Genomic DNA, 23,893 nt, shown 5'->3' with positions numbered 1-23,893 from the left:
AAATTTGGAACAAAAGGTTTTTCAAAGGTGAATGTTAAAACTATTTTTGCATGTATTTGGAAAAATAAAATATAAAAAATGTCATTTATTTTTATTTTTATTATTATTTTATATGACTTGGAATAGTTCAATAAGACTTTTGGGGGGCATAAGTAATAAAGAAGATTACAAGTTCAAAGTTCATACAGACATTAAATTTAATGACAGAACACTGTGAGGTGAGGAAATACCTCACTCTGTAAAAGAAATGAACAAGAATCCTATATCACATATGGGATTAGCTGGCTCCAGAAAATCTTCTCCAGAGCAACCCTTTCTACACTGTGGCTGGAAGACAGCTTATCCATCTTCAGAAAGCAGAATAAAAGGGAATCGATACATCTTGTATTGTTGTAACATGTTATAAAAATATAGTGGAAGGGAGCAGGGCAGCTACAAGGAAGCATGCAAAGAGAACAGATTTGTCAAAATTTAGCATGATCATAGGGTCATAGAGCCAGAAGGTACCTCAGAGACTGTCTAGTCTGACAGGTGAAGACGCAAGTTTAACAGAGGTTAGCAAACATCAGAGACAAGTTATGAACCCAAGTTCCTCTTAGTTTAGAGTTAGTGCTCCAACCACTCCAAACTACTTTTAAGGTGGGATGGGGTAGGGGAATGGTATTTTTGCATATGGAATAGTTTATCTTTGTACAGAGATGTATCTCTCATAATAGAGAAGGGAAATGTATAAGACTATCTTTAATGACTTAACTTTCTCCTCTCATGCCCTCCATGTTAAGATTCCATATCCTTAGACACAAACTCTCAGGGCTGCTTTCAAGCATGTGACCTTAGGCAATCTTGTGATATGGAGCAACCAATATTTTTGCTGTTATCTGCACCTGAAGACCTGGTTTAGCTTAGGTATGGCTCTACATATAAAGTTACAAAATGAGAGAAACAGACCCACAAATACAAATGAAATAATCCCCCCTTCTCCAACCTTGTCCTGTCCTAGAACACACAGCCTTAGGAGCCAAATTTATCTATTAAAATGAGGTCCCATATTTCTTTCTCTTTCTTATCATATTCTAAGCAGACAACATAATTAAGACCAGTTCTCAAATAGCAATAGTGAAAATTCTGCTTTCTTATGTTCTATGTGCTAGTAGTATACCATCCCAATGTGAAAGACAGGCTAGACCATTCTGGATTCTCAGCAATGAGCAATTATCCTTTTAAATCACTAAACCATACATATCTTTAGAGACAGCAGAACCACTATTAGTACTCTATCACAAAGAGTTCAGAGAGGGAAAATATTTACAGCAACTAGTTGTGGTGACAAAGAACTGGAAACTAAGGGAGTATTCATCAGTTGGGGGATGGCTGAACTAATTATAGTTTATTAATATAATGGAATAATTGTGCCATAAGAAATGATGGAGGTGACAGTTTTGGGGAACCAAAACCAGGGCAATTTTTATAGAATAAAACCAGCATCTGTAAAGAACAATAATTTAGAAAGACTTAAGAACACTGATCAACTTAAAAAAGCAACCATAGTCATAGATACTCAGTGAAGAAGTATGTTATCTCTCTCTTTCTCTCTCAGTTTCTTTGGGAGGCAATTGGGATTATATAACTTGCCAAGAGTCACAGAACTTGTGTCAGAGGCTGTATTTGAACTCAGATCTTCTTGACTCCTTGATTGATGATCTATCCATGTACAACCTAGCTGCCCCAGAAATATCTTACCACTTGACAGAAAAGTGGTAAAATCAAGATTTCAAATTATATATATATATATATATATATATATATACACATATATAATTAGTATATAATAACATATGCACATATAAAATCAAATATCAAATTTACATACACATATAATTATATATATCAATTTAGAAATACCTATATAAATATATATATATATATTTAAATGGATATTTTGACATGACTAATGTTGGAATTTAACAATGCATATTTATTACAAGGGTTTTTCTGTTTTTTTTTTAATGGTGGGAAGAGAGAGAAGGTAGCTGGGAGAGAAAACACATGTTTGTCAATTAAAAAAATAAAGAATAACATTTTAAAAATTTAAAAAGAAAGGAATTGGTGTTTTCCCCAAAATGACTGTAGCATCTGTCTGCATACTTTTTACTTCAGCTCTATTATTTTCTTTTCTGTGTGCTATGCTAAACCTGTAATTCTATCAAGTATACCTACTTAACCTCTACCCATATAGGCTAAGTTCTGCACCAAGTCCAGACATGGTCACATTCATAAAAAGCAGTTGAACTTGTGAATTTGGAAGAAAAAGAAAGACCCTGGAAAGAAAACAGCTAATTCTAGATGATGCCAAAGAGCAGCACTTGGTTTTGTGGACTGTGTGTTATCATGTCAGGGTTAGGAAAAGGAGGTTATTTCAAGCAAAATGGGAGAAACCTTTTTGATAAGAGGCTCACCAACCTGATTTTGAAGCCTTTACTTTGAAATCTGAGAGAGAAGGAGAAAAATACCTAGAAAAGGCTATGAATGCACATCCTATAAAGGCCAGCAGATGTGATCTAGAAGAGGCAAGATGACATATAATGTGATGTTTCACAGTTCTTCAGTGAAAACTACACAGAAATAGGTTGGAAACAATTCTACCCATGTGTAGAACGTGGATAATAAACACAATTAATTTAAATATCTATAACAAAGAAGAAAGGATATTCTTGCAAGCATGATTAAGACAGTAGGGACAGGGCTCATGGGTGGTATTCAAGGCTATGCTTTGTTCAAAAGGAACAGTTCTAAGAGAAAGGGAGAAGGGAGGGGAGTGCTTTGAACATAAAAAAGCAAGAATTGTGGATATAAACCAATAACATCCCACAAGGCACATGCAAAGGAGAGTATTACTATTTTAAAAATTCTCACACCTTATGTGCACACCAGTGAAGAAATCCATGAATATAAGAGTAGAAACACAGTGGAAGGTATTTGAATGAGGATGATAAGAGAAAATGGAAAGTGACATCATTTTGGGAGTTCCTCAAGTATTTTGGGGTTAGTAGTTACAATGGTTCCTAGCCCTGATGTGATTAAAGATATGATAGTAGAAAAGTGTGAGAACATGTTTAAAGAAAATGAATAGTTCACTATATTTGGAGTATAAGGAATGGTGTGAGCTAAGACTGGAAAAATAATGGGAGTAGCTAGGTGGTACAGTGGGTAAAGCACTGGCCCTGATTTAGAAGGACCTGAGTTCAAATCCCATCTCAAATACTTACTAGCTGTATGATCTTAGACAAGTCACTTAACCCCAATTTTCTCCTCCTCAAAAAGAATGGAAAAGTAGCTTGAAACCAAATGATAGTGATCTTGAATTTCAGGTCAAGAAGTCTGCATAGACTTGATTCCATTGGCAGTGTGGATCTAGCAAAGGCTTTTGAGTAAAGAAGTATGTGTTCATTTGCATATTATCAGGATTAATTTGGTATTGGATGGCATTGAAGGATGATGGCAAAGAGCACATTGAAGTGAGGAAATCAGTTGAAAGGTAAGAATCCAGATGAAATATAATAAGGGTTTGGCAAAGGATGATGATAGTAGGAATTAGAAAAGTAGGAACAGAGTCTAGGGTTCATAGGTTTAGGTTTGGAAGGGACCTTTAAATTGACTAGTCCAAAGCTTCTTAAACGAGGGTCATGATTATAGGGGTCATGACATTATGATATATTACCAACAGATGTCTGACTTGTATACCTATTTCATATATCTATATATCCGGGCTCATCTAAAAATTCTTGGGAGAAAAAGGATCATGAATGGGGAAAATTTAAGAAATCCTGAGCTACTTCAGATGACAGAGGCAGAATGGGCATATTGGATGTGGGAGAAAAGGTAGAAGAAACGTAAAGTTTTTAGGGAGAATGAGTAGGTAAATCTGAACATAAATAGGAAAGTCAGGAAGATAAGATTTTAGCCATAGATAACAGGTTTGGCTTAGGATATAGTGCATTTGAGGGTCTGGCAAGATGTCCAGATACCCAGAAGGCAGTTGGAAAAGTTGATCAGAGAATTCCAGCTTGAGATAAATGTCAGATGCTAAGTGGGAGATTAGGGGGTGCATGAGATCTCCAAAGGGTAAGAGAAGGCATTTTAGGGAATGCTTAAATTTAGGGAATGGTGGGGGATGAGTAGGGAGAGGAGCTATTGCTGTCTCCAGAGGAGTGAACAGAAAAGCAACCAAGGCATAGAATCCAGAGAAAGAAAATATAAGGATGGAGGAAAATCAATAGGATTAAATGCTAAAGACAGATGATCAAGGAAGAAGCGTAGTGCTTTGTCCTTGGAAATCTTTAATATAAAATTGCTCAAGAACCAGGAAAACATTGTACACAGTAACACCAATATTGTACAAGGATCAATGCAATACAATGATCTAAGACAATTTTGAAGGATTTATGATGAAAAATGCTATCCATCTCTAAAAAATGAGCTCATTGAATCTGAATGGTGATTGAAGAATACTTTTAAAAAAGTTTTGTTTTTCTCATTTTTTCTGTTCTTTCAGAAACTTGATTTATATGGAAATCTGTTTTTCCTGGGTACACATGTATAACCTATATAAAATTGATTGCCTTCTCAATGAAGACAGAGGGGAGAGATAAGGAGAATTTGGAACACAAAATTTAAAAAAGGTTTTTGGAAAAAAAAATAAGAATTTAAAAAAAACTGCTGATTTGAATATAGGTCAAGATTTAGCAATTTGGAAGTTATGGTTGACATTTCAGGGCAATTTCAGAAGAGTAGTGTAAGTGAAAGCCAGATTGTAAGGAAATGAATGAAGAATAAGTGTGTGGCCAAGAAGTAGAAGCAGGGAGTGCAATCTATTTTTCCTTGAAGTTGGGCAGTGACAAAAAAGGGAGCTAGCTATGAAATGGGAGTTCAGAGGGGTGATGATGGGGAGGCTCTTTTTTCTTTTTTGGTTGAGGAGGTCTGCATTTGTCTCCAGGCCAAAGGGAAGGATACTGTGAAGAGGAAGAAGTTTAAAAAATAAGAAAGAAAGAGAAAGGCTGAAGTACCAAGGTCCAGGAAAACAGCAGGAGATGGGACCAAGGGTAAGTAGGTAGTTAGGTAAGATTAACTCCCTAGCAGGGACTAGGGATGCCTCTTCTTTTGAGAAGAAGTAAGGTAGTATGGGTAAAAATTATGAGGAGTTTTGAGTTGAACAAAGAAGTTGAAGGAGCTCACAGATCTTGATTTTGCTAGGAGGTCTAGGTAATTGTAATGAAGGTGGGAGATGGCAGAGAACTTAGGAGCTTTAGAAGATTGAGGGCCTTCAACAATTGTTTAGTTATTTCTTTTCCAGTGTTTCCAAATCTTTGTGATCCCATTTAGAATTTTCTTGGCAAAGATACTGGAGTGGTTCACCATTTCCTTCTCCAGACCATTTTACAGATGAAGAAATTGAGGCAAACAAAGTAAAGTGATTTGTCAAGGATCAGGCAGTTAGTATCTGACTTCATATTTGAAGTCAGTGCTTCATCCACTGCACCACCTAGCTGACCTTCTATAACAGCAGCTGTGGAGAATTTATAGATAGTAAATAAGAGTTGACTAAAAGAATTGCTATATAGTAGGATGCTGCTGTATTACAGTGTATAGACCATTGGCCACAGAATCTGAAAGACTTCGATTCAAATCCTGTCTCTAAGCAGACACTTAGATGTATAACTCTATGCAAGTTATTTAATCTCAGTTTGCTTGTCTGTAAAATAAGAGATTGAGACCCAATGACCTCTTTGTAGCTCTAAATTTATGTTGCTATGATTCAGCTGAGCTTGTGCAACAAAAATTTATAATAGATAAAAATCAGTATAGTAATACTAATAAATAACATTTACATAATACTTTAAGATTTGCAAAGGGCTTTATAAATATTATTTCATTTGGTCTTCAGAACAACTCTGGGAGGTAGGTACTATTATTATTCCCAATTTTACAAATGAAGAAATTGAGACAGTCAGAAGATTGACCAGCTAGTAAGTGTCTGAGGTTGGATTTGAACACTGGTTTTCCTGACTCCAGGACCAGCACTCATCTACTATACCCTTGGCTCCCCTGATCTTCTTGGGGAAAGGTTAACATCCTCATTGAATCATTTTTGATAAAGGTACTGTTGGTTGAATGATTGACCTCTGAATTAAGGACCTGGAGAAGTATAAATTCTGCCAATAAACAACACTCAAGCAGTATAAATATTTTGGGAATTTCCCATGAGTTTTGACTTGTTTGGTATAGGTTCCAGGTCTAGAACAACTCAGGTTTCTTTGACCTTTCCTTCCCACACTCTAGGCAGGTCACAGTACTGGTCTTGGAATTATCTAGATGCGCCCTTTCCAAGGAATGAAAAATGAAGCACTAAGAAACTTAATCTTTTCTTTTTTCTATATTCCCAAAGGAATCTCAGGGGCTTTCAAGAATGAAAGCTTAGGGAGGCTTCCTGAATAGTACTTAATGCCAGAGCCCAGAACAGATTGAAAACTCACCACAATTTCAACTCGGCCAGTCAATGCCATGGGAACACAGAATAAGTTGTGATGGTATCCACTTGGGGCTAATATAATACATCGCCCTCAGACATCAAACCTATGTTGGAAGGGTATTTCCCTCCCCCCCAAAAAAATTCACAGTTCTCCCTGTTTAAGTGCCCTGGAGTAGAACAGCTTGACTTTGTCGACTGACCAATTTCATAAAAGAATCCAATTTCATTTCCAGTCAAGAAAAGCTGTTACTTTCTGGAAGGCTTCCAACATCTGCTTTTCAATGATCAAGCCCAGTCATCAGGAGGAATTCTGCCAAGAACTGGAGAATTAAGAGGAGTCAGCTGGACTGAGATTTAAAAGCAGACTATTTGCCAGCAATAGCACCAGAATACATCCTGTCCCAAGGAAAAGAGGCTTCCCACCAAAAAAAGCCCTAGTCCTGCTAGGTAAGAAATGCTAACCAAACACTTGGAGGAAGAGGGGCAGACAGATGTATATTTACAGAGTTTTGCATTATTTACTCAGGTATAGTACTATAGGACTGTAGATTTAGAGTGGAAAGGATCTTAGAGGTTATTGAGTCCAATGCCCTTATTTTATAGATGAAGGAACTGAGGCACAAAACAACTTTCCCAAGTTCAACAAGTTATTAAGTAACTGAGGCAGCTTTTCAAACCAGGTCTTCTTGATTCCTTTTCACAAGGCTACGCTGCTTTAGATGCAGTGAGTGTCAGTGAAGTATATTGGGAGAGAAGTAATAAAGCCTGAAACTACCTTGAGTTCTAATTGATGAGGTCCAGCCTTATTGTTCAGATCCAGTCTCCATTTGTTGCATACCTCTACATCAGATTATATATACTGTTGTATTTCTGCTGTTACACTTCTCTTCATATGTTATCTTCTCTTATTAGAATGGAAGCTCCTTGAGAGCAGGAATTATTTTGTTTATATTTGTAGCTCTTGCGCTCAGCAGCGTACATGTCATAACCAAGTTCTTAATATATTCTCTGTTTCTCTCTCCTTTTTTTCTTTCCTCCCTCTCTTCCTTTCCCCCTCCCTCTTTCCTTTCTCCCTTTCTTCCCTCTCTCTCTTCCTCCCCCTCCCTTCTTATCTTAATTGCATGACCTGGTTATAGTGGCCATACTGGCGTCATGGGTTACCAGAATCAAATAAGATTATGTCCCTAAAACAGCTATATATGTGTGTAAATTATTATCTTTGCACCAACACAGAAAAAGGAAGTTCTCTGATCTCCAAGGAATCACTCAGACTCTATTTAGTCTGTGTCTATGTGGCCATGGGGAAATGCTTTGGCTGAAAATGAAGAGGTGCTTGCAACATAATTGGGTAACAATTTGGTAATATAGGAAATGATTCTACTCTTTCTTGAACTCCCCTTTCCCACATTTTCCTCCCACCTATGGAACAGTAGTTTTCCTGACAGAAGCCTACTTATCAGCTGGTAATGGGTTAATCCTCCTGTGGGAGCAAGTTCATATTATCTGACACCTGCCTGCCTTTGAGGAAGTCAAAAAACAGAGGCAAGCTAATAACAATAGTAATGATGTTGATAAATACTTTGCTCCAGTTAATATTACCTGACAAATATATGCCTGCTGGGTCTCAATTAGTGAAAATAATAAATGAATCTCCTGAAATGATTGCATAAATTTGAATTTGTACTATTTGACATTATACTTCTGTTAGACATGATAATTGTTTCCAGTCCAATGGAAATAGGTAGTGCCCATTCAAATGTGTGACCACTTCAAAAGATTCATTATTTGCATTAATTGGGACCTAGATTGAGTGCTTCATAGTTCCCAAAACATTTTCTATCTCTTTTCTCATTTGACTTTCGTGCAACATTCTCATAATGTAAACAGGAAGGATATTATGATCTCCATTTTACAGAAGAGGAAATCAGCTGAGAGGAATTAAATCACTTGCTCATAGTCATACATACAACTGATAGGTAGCAAAGTTGAGAGTAGAATCCGTGTCTTCTGACTCCCAGGCCTACTTTTTAAAAGGATGTCACAGATCATCTCTCATCCTTTTGATATTTAAGACTATGGAATATTAGGTCTAGAAAGGTTGTTAGAGGTGTATTGAAGAGTGCTGAATAAGGAGCCAGAAATTGGGATTTGAATTGTGGCTCTGTTGCTTATGAGCTTTATGACCTTGGACAAAACACTTAAGCTTTGGAACTTAACTGCAAAATGAGGGAGCTGGGCTATAACAACAATAATAGCTAGCATGTATATAGTGATTTAAGGTTTGTAAAGCATTTTACAAAGATTATCTCACATTTATTCCAACAACCACCCTGGGAAATAGGTTTTATTATTACTTTTTTCTACATATGATAAAACAGATCAAGAGAGAGTAAGTGACATGTGTGAGTTTGGATTTGTTTTTGTCTCCCTGATTCCAAGTCCAGTACTTTATCCAACACTCTACCTGTTTATTTAGCTGCCTTCTAAGATCTTTTCATGCTTTAAATGTATGATGAAGAGATTGTGTAGTGACAACTCACTTATCTATAGTCACAAGGCTAATTAATGAAAAACTGGGACTTTAGATTTTAGATCTCTTATCCACCCATTCAGTACTTTCCCTATTTTACTGTAATGGCCTTTCCTTATGCATTAAAAATAAAATGGTCTGTTAGTCTACTCTTAGAGACAATGTTAGGTAGTGAATAGAGAGTTGGCCTTGCAGTGTTAAAGATTGGGATTCAAGTCTTGCCTTTCACACATACGAGCTCTTTGTTCAAAGAAAAATCACATGATTCTCTAAGATTATAAGTTGCTGATGAGTGCCCATCTGTGTTGGTAAGGGAATTTCCACACTGAGAGTTCCCCATACAATATGACTCACATATCTAGGTTAAAGATTCTTTTCTCTTTTTAGATAGTAGAAGTACAACTTGATAATTTCTTGATAGAGGTAGCATTCATTTAAAGTCTTTTAGTGAAAGCTATGATGTTTTTGGTTTTTTCCCCATGAATTTTTATTGATTTCTTTTGTTTTTACATCACCTATATTTCCCATCATTTTATAACTCCAAACCAGAGAGTCATTCCTGATGATAAAAGAATAAAAAAGAGAAAGATAATTCATCAAAACTAACCAGCATATTGAAAAAGGCTGACATTACATTTGGTGTTCCACACCAACGACCCCCAGTCCTACAAAGAGGAAGCTAGTGATTCTAAATAACACAGTGGTGTGGGTAGTAAAAATTAAGTGAATTGGAGTATTATGATAATTAACTACATAATTCAGAGTCCTAAAAAGTGCATTGAAGACAGATTTTTTTTCATTTTGAATTATCTTAATTGTATAATTTTCAACTGTTAACATTTAAGTCCTCAACTCCTTTCTTTTCTTTTTTGTAGACAAAATAACCCAATAGTTTAACTTAATCTAGAAAATATTCTAAGGAAACATACACAGACACACCTTATATTGGATAGCCATCTAAATTAAACCATATTATTGACCTTTAAGCAATCCAATAGGGTATAAAATTGGTCAGAGTTACTGATAATTTTTTCTTTTTGGACACATGAATCCATAAGGCCCACTAAAAGGATCTTACCTCAGAAAATCTTTGGATGTCTTGGGTTAGGGTTCCCACCCGTTTCCACTGGTAATATTTTAGCAATTTCAAAATTGCAGGATTGACAGCATTATCTGATGGTACAGTTCGGAAGAAATAAGGATATTTTTTCTTATCAGCTAGGACTGGTGTGGTGGCTGCGAATGAAAGCTGGAAAAAAAGAAACCAGAAAATATTTCTCTTAGGCTCAGCTCAAAGTAGTGATATTCAGCTTAAGAACTAGAATTACACTAGTAAATAGAATAATAATATTCTTTTGTACTGTAAAATTTTCAGACCATTTCTCTTGTAATAGTTTCATGAGGTAGAACAAGTATTTTTTCTTTTTTAAAATAGCATTTTATTTTTCTAAATACATATAAAGATAGTTTTAAACATTCTTTTTTTTGTAAAACTTTGTGTTCCAATTTTTTCTCCTTCTCTCTCTTCCCACTCCCTCCCCCAAACAGTAAGCAATCTAACATAGATTAAATATGTGTAATTCTTTTAAATGTATTTCTGTTTTTGTCATGTTGTGCAAGAAAAATCAGATCAAAAGGGAAAAACATGAAAAAAGAAAAAAAAAACCTAACAAATAACAATAACAAAAGGTAAAAATGCTATACTTCAATCCACATTCAGTTTCCATAGTAAAGTATTTTTATCCCTGTTTTGCAGATGGAGAAACTAAGGATCAGAGAAATGACTTTGTAGACAGTCACACAGATATTAAAAATCAGGAGTAGGAGCTACACCGGGTTTTCTCACTTTAAAATCAAGTATAAATTTTCTATGTCGAGTATAATTATGTTTAGCCTTATCCTATGAAGGTCTTTCACCATAGACTAAGGACTTCAGTTCCTTGAGGACAAAAGGCATATGAGGACTTTAATCAGACACAGAGGTAAAAACTTTCAGAGAGTTGTTTTTAACTTGACAAAGCTCATCACCTCCTTGTTAATTTCCATCCTTAGGCAAATTCTACTCTTTTAGTTCTCTCTTTCTTTTTCCAGTCTATGAAGAGTTGTTGGAGAAAGTCACAAAGTTGTGCTAACTGGGACTACTTCAAATTCCACTACAACATCGAACCTCAGCATGGCCTTCACTACTTCAACAATTCTTTTATTCATCTCCAGGTGACTTCTTATCTCATTCCCCACAGTGACTGTATCAAATGTTTTCAACTTTCTCTAAACCTTCAAATAATGGATAATTTTCAAGGAATAACGTTGCTTCCTAATTTGCTGAGAAGACTGGATCCATTTGACAAACTCCCTCAAGTTCCCTCTTCTACACTTCAAAATTCAACTGCAACTCTTCCTTTTCTCAGTGTAGAAGAAAAGAATGTTTGACTGGGAATCAGAGAGCCTGAGGTTGCTTCTTAGTTCTGCTATTTACTAACTGTCTGACTTCCTTAAATCACTTTTCCCTGTTCTGGTCCAGTCTCCTCACCTACAAAAAATAAGGAGGTTGGATAGAATGTAAGTTCCCTGAGGCAGGAATTGTTTCCTATCTGATTTTATACCTCTATGTTTAGTTAGCACAGTGCCTGGTGCTTGGTAGATTCTTGATAAATACTTGTTGATTTTTTGCTTGATTGCTAAGATCCTTTCCAACTCTATTGGATTCCTTCTTACTGAAGAAGTATTCATCTTTCTTTGTTATGTTAACTCTTTCAGGTAAGCCTTCCCCGAACCTTTTCCATCAGTCATCCATTCTTTTTCTTGCATCTTCAATTTCTCTCTTTTCCTTGGTTTTTTTTCTTGTCTATAAACACGTTCAGGTCTAGGTCTTTCTAAAAGCAAACAATCCTGCTCTCAACCATGTTATCTCTTAAAGCTGGAATATTCTTACTCCACAATTCAGTGCCAAACTTCAATGAAGAAAAATCTAGTTATGGCTTCCACTTTACCCACTTCTTTTACCTTAACTCTTTCCATTCTGGCTTCCATTCCCATGATTCTATTGAAGCTGTTTCCTCCACAATCTGCAAGGATATCTTTATCACAAAATTCAAATTCATTTTCTTAGTCCTTATCCTTCTTGAGTTCTGTGTAGGATCTAATACTGTTGAGCACTCCTTCCTCTTTAGCTTTTCTTTCTTCTTGCTTCTTGACTGGTTTTTATTTGCCTGGTTTTTTTTTTTTTACATCTCATCACTAATTTCCCCCTATTTCCTTTGTTAGGTCTTTGACATAGCCTGCCCCAATTATTAATTATAAATACTATTATACTATATTATAGACTTTACTATGTTATACTGTACTATTAATACTATTATAACAACTATTATTACCTTTATAGTTTTGTTCTTGGTCTTCTTTTCTCTTGACATCCTTTTGTCATCTTTATTTGCTCTCATGGCAACCTTTATGCTGATAATTACCAAATCTATACCTCCTTTTCTGAACTTGATGGGAATTTCTGAAGATGCCTCTATTCCAATATCTCACAACATATCCAAAATTGAAGTCATCTTCTCCTCCTTTTAAAATCTGTTTTTACTGACTGACTTGCCTGTTTATGCTAATAACACAGACTCAAAATCAAGTCATCTTTTACTTGAGTTTCCCTCATTCCCCATATAATCAGTAATTTAAACCTTGTCAATTTTGTGTTTTTAATGCCTTTCACATCTGTTTCCTCCTTTCCATTATCACTGTCAGTTCTTTGATTCAGGTCCTTATTATCTTTTTGTTGTTCTTTAGATGGAAGGGTATACAAACTCCTGGTCTTAGAGACAGAAAGTTTTGAGTTTAAAACCTGCCTCAGATACTTTTTAGTTGTATAACCCTTAAAAAGTCTTCTAATCTCTGTTTTTTTAGGTTTCCTAATCTGTGAAATGGGGATAATAGTACCTCCTTCCCACAATTGTGAGAATCACAGAAGATAACAAATAAAGCATTTTTTAAACCTTAAGGTATTACATAAATGCTTGCTATTATTGTCATCATCACCATCACTACCACCACCATCATCATTCATTTATTTATTCATTCCTATTTTCAATCAACCCAATTAGAGTAAGATAGATTCATACATAGTCCTTTTTGGCTGTTTTAATCTCTAGTTGAAGAGATTACATTATTGGTTCATCTCATGAGTTTTTGAACTACTAGTGTTATCTTTATGGTCCTGTGAAATCTGTTCTACAAGGAATTATAGATACAGAGCTGGAAAGAATTTTGGAGTTTCTCAAATCCACCTCTCCCCACTACCATCATTTTATACATATGGGAAATACATCTTTTTATTTTTATTCAGTCATTTCAGTTATGTATGACTCTTTGTGTCCACATTTGGGGTTTTCTTGGCAAGGATTCTGGTTTGCCATTTCTTTGTCCAGCTAACTTTACAGATGAGGAAATTGAGGCAAATGGTGAAATGACTTGATTAGGTCATATAGCCAGTAAGCATCTGAGACTGGATTTGAACTCAGAAAGATGAGTCTTCCTTTATTTCAGTGTCACTTATAATAAGTGTCCTTATTTCCTCTATCCATTGTGTCATCTAGCTGTCCCAGAAAGTGCATCCCAGAAAGTTTGTGAAATTGCCAAGTTCAGTAATATAGTAAGAACAAACATGTACTCTGGACTCAGACCTTTTGACTCCAAATTCAGTGTTCTTCTGTTATGGTTTTTTGTGCTGTTCATTGTTCTTGATAAATGACTTGCCCAGGATCTATTGGTATTATTTCTAGTGTATCCTGCTACTTTGACTTCTTGTAGAATTCTTCATTTTTCAGATGATCAATCAAGGATATTATGAACTTTGACTTTCTTATTTCTCTCTGGACAACTGTAAATTTCTACTCCTTACTTTCAATTTATGACTAGTACTGCTACACACACACCAGCCTAGGTAACATGGAAATGATAAGCATTTGTTTTCTTTCCATATGAGGTGCCTCATCAATGTCATAGTTTGAAAATAATTCAGGCTGCTTTGCATAAGTGATCCATGATGTTATATGTTAAGTGATCTATACTGCTTTATGTCTTTTGTATCCATTCTCTATCTGTGTTGTCCTATCAAAGTTATTCTATCAAAGTCTGAGAGAAACTTAGTTCTAAGTAATTTCCATGCATGCCATCATCAAGCTAGTGTTCTTAGCAATCCATTTTGTTTTATCAATATTTACTCCCATGCCAATCAGCATAGGCGTATATATGTCTTCTTTTGTTGCTGTGACTTAGATCCCTAGTACGACATTTGCAAACAAAATACAAATCTCTACAAAAAATATACTTGACATATTTCTTTCAGTTTCTTCCTATGTAAAATAGACAATAACAATGAACTCCTACATTATTTGTGAAAAAAATAATATTTCAGGTAATAGTTGTGGTGAGAATTGTAATACTGATAATATTTCTAATTTGTTAACGTAATAATTATAAAATAATGATGTTTATGAGATAACATTTATAGAATGATTTACAAAAGCATTATGTAAATACATAATATAAATATGATATATAACATAAATAATATGAATATATAAGCACTTTATAAATGCTATCATTATTACAAAAATCAAGTGTATAATAAGGTAGTTGACATCACTCTGGATTCTATTGTTTCCAATTAAGTTCTGGAACAGAGTCTTTAAGGTAAAAACCAATGATTTTGAGGTAACTCTTTCTCCATATCCAAACGATGACTTGACATTGCTCCAGAAATAGCTTGATTCTAGTTCTCCATTTGATGTTAATCTTTTTAAGGATGGTGATGTATGATAAGTTTATTCCATTCTCATATCATGGGATCATCACTATTATGGTTTCCAATGAGTAGAATACTTTTCTATAATCCATCAACCCAGTGCATATGAGGATTTGATATTTTCTTCATTTTTCCAGAGGCTTTAGGATTATATTGTATGAGGTCAGTCATTGAAAAGTTAGAAACAAACTTGTTTGTTCATGACTAGTGGATGGAGGTTCTAAAATCTGTCCCAATGTGAAAGAACTGGTAGCTTTATGAAAGGAGGCTGAAGGGATGATAAATACTGAGATTTTCTGGGTCACCTTATTTTGGAAATATTCTGTTCCTGGGAGATCTGGCTGTTATGACAGCAGCATTTGAACCTTTCTGTGAGTGCCTCACACCATGTCCCTACCTAACTTCAGGCACTCAAGACAGATCCTATCATTTCCTGAGCAGTCTCTACTTGGCATCCATTTAATTGCTGTCGACATATCATGTCACAAAAAGTATGGAATATATTCATGGTTGTCCTGAGAAACTTACCATCTTATATAGATGAAAAAGGTAGAAATTGATATAAACTTATTTGTCATGACTTTCATGCTCTAGCAGTTTGTGCTATGGCTATTTTATCTTTGACTCAACTAGTATCTAACATTTCTGCCATCTCTGGACTGGGTTTCAGTCAATAAATCAAGAAGCATTTATTAAGCACCTACCTGCTATGTACCAGATACTATGCTACGTATTTGGCCATACAAAAAGAGGCAAAAGATAGTACTGTCCTCTAGGAGCTTATAGTCTAATGGGGGAGAGAACAAATATATACAATGCAAGCTATATAAAGGATAAATAAGAAATAATTAATGGGGATGATATTAGAATTAAGAGAGGTTGGGAAAGCCTTCCTGTAAAATATTCTTTTTGATTTTTTAAAAGTTTTTAAAATTCGTAATCAGTGGGGAAGGGGAAAGAATAAGCATTTTTAAAGTGCCTATTATGTGTCAGGCATTGTGCTAAGTACTTTATACATATTACCTCATTTGATCCTCATAGTCACCTTGGGTGATAGATGCCATTATCATCCTGGATGATGGAGAAAATGGAGGCAAAAACACATTTCTTTTTTTTTTTTAAGTGATTTGCCAGTAAATGTCTGAGGATGGATTTGAACCCCAGACTTTCTTCAATATCAGCCCCCATCCACTGTGCTACCAAGTTACTTCTGAAAGCATTTATTGAATAGCTATTATGTGTCAATTGGTGATATAGAAACAAAAATGAATTGGTCCCTGCCTGAAAATGTAACATATCCTATTGAGGGAGACAAGGAACATTTAAGTAAATACAAATAATGCAAATACAAAAAAATGAGATAATTTCTGGGTGTGGGTCACACTACCAGGTAAGGGGAGATCAGAAAAGATCTCATTGATATCTGAGATAAAGTTTGAAAAAAAATAGATATTTTAAGAGTTAGAGGTGAGAAAGGAGCATACCTGAAGTATTGAGGTAACCTATTCAAACTCATGGAGATCGAATATCATGCTTGAAAAATAGCAAGGTGCACAATTTGACTGGACCATAGAGACTGTGAAAGGGAGTAGGATATATTAGACTTGGAAAGGTAAATTGTAGTTAGGGCACAAAGGGCTTTAAGTGTCAAATGGAAGTGTTTGTATTTGATTGTAGGGATGACAATCCTCATTGTAGCCTATTCTGATTTCCTCGAATTTCCTTTTGAAGTCATCAGTTATTTATTTAGTAATAATAAATAACAATAATTCAATTAAATAAGCAATTATTAAATACATACTATGTTCAAGGGAGTGTGAGAGGCATCAAGGGTACAAAGACAAAAATAAAACAATTTCTTCCTTTAAGGAGATTCCCAACCCTTCTTCATTCTAGTACCTTCCTTCTATTAATTATTTTCTATTTATCATTTGTATCTATTTGTTTACATGTAGTTTCTCCCATTTGATTGTAAACTTCTTACGGGTAGAAACTGTCATTTGCTTCTTTCTGTATCCACAACAATTAGTGCAGTGTCTAGCATACAGTGGATGCTTTAAAAAAGGTTTGTTAATTGATTGATTCCATCAGGAAATACCATATAACAAAGTAAAAAAAAACATAAAGTCATGAATTTTAAGAGACAGAGACAGAAATAGAGAGAGACAGAGAAACAGGTGAACAGACAGACACACAGTCAGAAAAGAGAAAGTCAAAGATTGGTAATAACTAGGAACAGGAGAAAGGAGAGAGAGCAGGAAAGGTTTTCTGTAGGAGAGGGCATCTCTGAGATTATAGTGAGGATGACATACTTTTAACCCATGGGGCATCATTTGTGCAAAGGCACAAAGGTGAGAGATGCACTGTCTTTCATGGGGAACAGCTGCCAGGCCAGTTTCCTTCAACTTTCATCTTCTATCTTTATTCTGTCTTCTGTTTTATAGCCTCATTAATCCTATCTCAAATTGGCAGAATTATTTTACTTTTTATATCTCATTAAGTTTTGATGCTTTCACAGTTTTGGCTTTTTATTTCTTATCTTTGAAATGAGGATCTTCTCACTCCACTATGCTGACCAGTGCTTTAGCATTCAACAATCTTCTTGACTAAGTTATTTTCTTCTATTTTCTTCTTTAAAAATCTCTAACATAGTATCCTGTTGAGAAGTTGATGATTTGATCCATGGCAAATGCACCTTTCTCTGATTACAGTTGAGTCAGAGGATAACTACTTTACAATATGCCTCAGTATCCTTTAAGGAAAAACAGAATTCAAATCCAATTGGTTTTAAGATAATTTCAAAATTTGAATATAGTAGTTCTAGTATAATTTGCTTTTCACTTCAGATTAAGACTACTAGACTATGTATAAAATGCTACTAAACATTATTCAGAGATTTGAAAGGACAGGGAGGTGGTGATGGGCAGGGAGGAAGCAGAACTACTAACCAACCCCCCAAACTTCCAAAACAAAAATCATGGCTGGCTTATATATTTGAAAGAAGTTATAGTATACTAGATTCATACAATAAGAGCAAACTCTTAGTCCAACTCAATTCTGTAAGGATTTATTTATCTCCAGGAGGTATATGGGGAGAGTTAAGTCAGGAAATGTCCAGGATTGATGATATCAATACAAGATGACAAATTTTGCAGAATACCCAATTATACACATAGTAAGGTGGCAATGAAAACACCTGTTTCATATTTATGTATAAAAGCTAAGGCTGAAATTAATTCCGTTCCATGCCTACTTATTAGCACTTTACTATCTAGATGTGTTTAATCTTCTTGTAGAATTATGTATTTCTGCTATGGATGAAATTACCAGTGACATGAGTGATATTGTGTGTGTGTGTGTATGTGTATATATATATATTATATATATATGTGTGTGTGTGTGTATGTGTGTATGTATGTATATGTCTGAAATATATAGTAAGTACTTAAGAAACACTTGTTGAAATATCGATTAAGTATGGCTCCTATTCATTGCACTCCTATAGACTTTTCTTCCAAATCTGCTGAGACAGTTCTTGGAATCTTAGCATTCATAGGAAGACATTGGAAGCCATTATTCCTACAAACAATTCAAATCACGAATTCCATCTACAGTATCTTCAGTAGTGCTTATCAAACTTGTCCTTGAAGAACATCTGGTGGAAAAGAACTAACTACTTCCTGAGGCAGTACATTCTAATGCTGGACATTTTATCCATTGAGAAGTCTTTTTATTCAGGAATATAGCCAGAATAGATTTGAAATTGCAGAGTAATTGTCAGTAGGGCCTGGCAGTTAGCAAGGTCTTGAGCTGCATGGTTCATCTCTGATCTTCCAAGTTCAATATTTTAATAATATATGCCCCCAGCTCTTTTCCTTTGGCTAAGATAAATTAAAGAACATGTGCTTGAATGGAAAAGGGGAGATGTTCCTAGTACGCTATGACCACTATCTTGTGCTTTTCTGACTTAAACCTCTTTAGGGGCAGTCTCCATTCTTTATCTATAGATAGCTATAATAATAATGATAATTAAGTAGTTCACAGTTAAGAGTTACAAAATGCATTACATTTTTTCTCATTTGCTTTTCACAGTAACTCTTTAGAATAGGTACTATTATTTGCATTTCCCATATGAAGAAACTGAGGCTGAACAAGGTTAAATGGTTTGCCCACGGTCATATAGCTAGTAAATATCTAAGGAAGGATTGGACTCAGGTCTTTCTAACTCCTACTGTTCTACTGTATCCATTACACCACCTAGCTGCTTTAATGTGATAGCCAGTTACAAAACAGACTTTAAGGTTGATAAAATATTCTGTGTACATTATCTCATTTGACCTCTATAGCAGTACTGTGAGGTATACCTTAAGGGTTCTCGAATAATTGGGATGCAATCTCTATTTCAGAAATTATTTAGCTTGAAATAGTTTTTAAAAAACAAACAAAAATATGTTAGAGAAATTGACATCTGTGTCCTTACAAGCTTTATTCCTTGGTTATAGTTCTGCCCTTTGATGCCATACAAAACAAGTCACATCCTTTTTTCACACAAGAACCCTTCAAATACTTGAAGGTAGTTATGATGTCACTTGGGCTTCTCTATTTCCAAGTTAGATGTCTAAAGTTCCTTTTTAAACAATGTTTATGTAAGAAATTCACAGTTAGTCAAAATCAGACTCAAGATAATAGTTCCCCTCATTATTTCCTTCACTTTTTTGAAGGAGCAAATTGTTTTTAAGATTTCTCCAAATCACTAATAAGAGAAATGCACACTAAAACAACTCCAATGTTTTAACCTCATATCCCTCAAAGCTGAACAAAGATGACAAAAGATAAAAATAGTCACTTTTTTGAAGGGTTGTAAGAAGATGGGAATACTGCAACAATGTTGAACTCTGATTTGTAAAACAATTCAAAATTATGTGATAATGAGCACTAACTTGTTCATATCCTTCACCCATAATTGGCCGTAAACCCAAAGGAGATCAAAGATAGAAATTTTATCTATAAATACTTAAATATTAATAGCAGTACTTTTGTTAGCAAATAAGTTGAAAACAAAGTGCTACCCATTATTTTGGGGAAAGGTTAAATAAAGTGATTCATAAATGTAACGAACTATTATAGTACCATAAAAATGATGAATAAGAAGAATTCAGAAGAAATAGGAAGACTTCTATGAACTGATGCAAAGTGAAGTAGGCAAAATCAGATTGACAATATACAAAATGACTATAATAATGTAAATGAAAAATAATACTAAAAGTCAATCAAATTTTGGTGGATTATAATGACCAATTTTAATTCCAAAGGACTGATAATGAAATATACCTACCTTTTCTCATCTGAGAGGTAGGACACTAAGTGTGAAGTGTGGCATGTGTTCTTATAGGCAGCTGCTGTGTCTGGGTTTGACAAATATTTTTCTTTTTTATAAGGGAGAGTTCAGTGGGAATGAGATTAAAGACACTGTAGTGTAAGAAGAAAATCCATCAATCAACTTAAAAATTATCATTAAGGAAGATCAGGAATTTATTAGTCACACTGCTTTTGTAGAGACAAGGTTCTAGGAAATACTTAGATAATTTGAATCTTTGGTTACTATTATGCCATAAGCCTGTGTTGAGCTTATGCTCTATATCCTAAATGCTTCATTTATTTCCTTATTTTATCCTTGTGGTCTCTAGTATAATTCTGTGATTACACTCATTCTCTTTATTTCTCCATTGATCTTTACCCAAATGCCCTCATCTATGACTACTCTATTTCCTGAATTTCCTCACATGAAATGATACTTCTATTCTCTGTGATGAGGTGATAAAGAAGTAAGCTCAGAAAAAAGATGAAAATTATGAAAAATAGGGATAAAAAGACATTATATTCCATATATGGAGGGGAGGAAGGAAGAAGGCTTGAGAATATCCATGAGGGTAGAAGATGGAATATTAATATATGAAAAAAGGTATGAATATTTGGTGTTCTAGTTGGATAAAATGTACAGTACATGAAAAGAAGAGACCTAAAACTAGAAAGGTAGGTTGGGGATCAGAATGTGAAGGTCCTTAAATGCCAATATTTGGATGTACATTTAATTCTAGGGACAATAAGGATCCATTGAACATTTTTGATCAACATAGTGATTTGGTAATCTTGTCAGGCTGAAGAATATGAAGAATATTTTGGAGACTGTATGGAGAATGGGTTTTATAAGAGGAAGGCTATAGGTAAGAAGATCAAAATAAGTTATTAAAATAGTTTGGGCAAGAGGTGGTATTACTCTAAATTAAGGTAACAGGCAAATGGGCTGGGGGAATAAGTGAATAGTTGGGAGAAGTACTGTGGAAAAAGAATCAACAGGACTTATCAACTAACTGGATATGGTAAGTGAAAGAAATGGGAAGAACCAAAGATGATTACAAAATTATGAACACTGGTCACTAGGAGGATTAAAGAAAGTAAAGGAAGTACAGTACCAAGGATAGAGTGCTCAACTTAGTATCAGAAGATCTAGGTTCAAATTTCATTTTGTAGTAGTATTTAGCTATGTCACATTGGGCAAATCTATATAAAAAGAGAATCATCCTAGTGTCATGTCATAGGATTATTATTGACATCAATGGAGATAATGTGCAACAAAACAACTGGGAGTGGTAGTTCTTCTCAAGCTATAGGTGCCTGATATTTTCCTATAAGCATGAAAGAGAAGGAAGTGAAAGTTCATAGAAATACTGGGATTTCATAAAGGGCAACTAGAAGGATCATGACAAATTAAAATATTTTAATATTTCATTTCCCTCCCAATTATATGTAAAAAGAATTTTAACAGTCTTTAAAAATTTTTTGAATTTCAAATTTTCTACCTATCACCTACTTTTGTTACTCATTGAGAAGGCAAACAATATAATATAGGTTATACTTATATAGTCATATAAATATATATATTAGGCAGATGAAAGAAAGAGAAAAAGAAGAAAAAGAAAAAAGAAAGTAAAAGAGAAAGCATATTTTGATCTGCATTTAGATGCCTGCTATTCTTTCTCTGGAGATATATAGGATTTTTCAAGATAAGTCCTTCAGAATTGTTTTGGATCATTGCATTACTGAGAAGAGCTAAGAAATTCACAGTTGATCATTGTATAATATTGCAGCCACTGTATACAATGTCCTCATGGTTTTGCTAATTTCAAATTGCATCAGTTCATATCAGTCTTTCAAGGTTTTGATGACAAATTTTGAGCCCCTGAAAGGGTAAAAAAAAAGGACAACAATATTTTGTAATTCTTTCCCTATTGGTCTATCTATAGGGTGAATTTGGCGAAATATACAAATTTAGAAACATCTCCACTTTATGTGTTCATATGGACTATCTGTGCCTGACCTGTGATAGAGCATTGAGTTCAGATTGGTCTGATTAGTCACAGTCAGCCACACTGACTTTGATCCTGATATAGTGATATCATTTTGATCCTGTCTGAGCATGAAGGACAACAACCAACTTATGGGCACTATATTAAGATTGGGTATTTCTGGGTAAGAGATGATAGTAAACAAATTGCCCTTGGAGCTCTGGAAGAAATATTCAGAGACATTCAGAAAGAGATGAGATAACACTCAATAATTGTGTTTCTTGGGGTGGCTGGTGGAGATATCTCATGATAGCCTTGGTTAGTTGATGGATAGGATTTTAGAGCAGTTATTATGGAATTCAGAAATGGTGAGCTTTCCTTCAGCTCAAGGGAAAGAATAGGATGACAGTGAGATAATTTTCTTCTTTCCCTGTGGCGCCTTGAAAATAGGATATTGAAGAGTTTCTCAGGTGTGTATGTGAGAACCAGACACAAAATCCAGGGGTTTAGGAATTGAGAGAATAAAAAACATAGACCCTGCTAAGAATGGCTGAATTCAGCTCTACATTTTTAATGTTGTATGTTGCACTTTCTAATTTGCTCAGTAAATATCTGAGTGAGTAGTCCTTTAGGTCCCAAGATATTGGCCAGGAGATTACAAGCTCAATGGGATGGGAATGAACATGACCTAAATAGCTTATGAAGGATGATTTTGTATGTATTCATACCTTAGAATTAAATGAATCTAGACTGGAAGATTTAATGGGTAGGCTGCAAATAGTGAAACCTACCCAAATCTCATCTGACCATACTGAGGTGGGGTCTGTACAGGGGTCTGTACAGACTGTAGACCCATCTGGGTCTTACTCTCACACGTACAGAGAAAGGAAACTGGAGAAGATAGTTTCTCAGAATACCATTTAAGTAGCTATTTCAGCATTGTCTCAACCTCTTTGTTGCCAGTGTAAAGCAAGAATACCAATAGCTAGGAACAATATTTTCTTTCACATATGGGAGCTCACCCACTAAAATGTAAATTTTTGGAATTCTGGGAGTTTAGAGTTTGTCTATTTTCTTTTAGCTAGAAGGTTTTTTTTTTTTTCATTTCACTGAAATATTTTTTTATTTTTGAAACTTTTAAACATCTTTCATCATTGGAAGCACTTTATAATCTAGGATTTGATTTTTCTCACTGGATAAATCCAGAATGACTCAAATGAACCCAAATCCTTCACACACGATACATTGTGATTGTCAATGTGTTGTTGCCTACAGTGGTATTGACTGCTACTAAGCTTCTCTGCTTGAAGCTGGGTGTCATTGATGCTGCTTAATTGCATGAGGCATTGCCATTTTATACCTTATTGCTTATAAGCAATTCTTCAAAGAGTTTATCATTACTACGTGATATTATATATTGTTTTTGGATGCTAACTTAATTTTTGCTCTGTTGAATATAATTTAAACTAGAATCCAAACAAAGTGGAGGTCAGAATTTTATAAATGTGGTATGAAGTAGTGAACAAAGAAACACAAAGAAAACTTTAAATCCTAGGACAATTCCCTAACTGCAAAAATAAGGATATTGCATATGTACTGAAGGATAATATAAAAAATGTGGGGAAATGTGAAGTGATTCTTAACTTACATGAGTAGGCAGATGGTGATGTGTCTATCTTCCCCATTAC

At 34.8% G+C, this 23,893-nt stretch overlaps 1 protein-coding gene across 1 annotated transcript in view; it reads right to left on the bottom strand.

Annotated features, from left to right (window-relative positions):
- The window catches only part of GABBR2 (gamma-aminobutyric acid type B receptor subunit 2), a 780,512-nt gene that overhangs the window by 387,322 nt on the left and 369,297 nt on the right, over window positions 1-23,893 (bottom strand). Inside the window, exon 3 of the mRNA XM_012542879.3 lies at window positions 10,135-10,305. Within this exon, the coding sequence (XP_012398333.2) occupies window positions 10,135-10,305 (171 nt within the window). The remainder of the gene's footprint in view (window positions 1-10,134; window positions 10,306-23,893) is intronic.

Source organism: Sarcophilus harrisii, chromosome 1, assembly GCF_902635505.1.
Source record: "Sarcophilus harrisii chromosome 1, mSarHar1.11, whole genome shotgun sequence".
Taxonomy (NCBI): domain Eukaryota; kingdom Metazoa; phylum Chordata; class Mammalia; order Dasyuromorphia; family Dasyuridae; genus Sarcophilus; species Sarcophilus harrisii.
The sequence above is the reverse complement of the archived record's forward strand: the minus strand, read 5'-3'. Positions and strand labels throughout refer to the sequence as shown.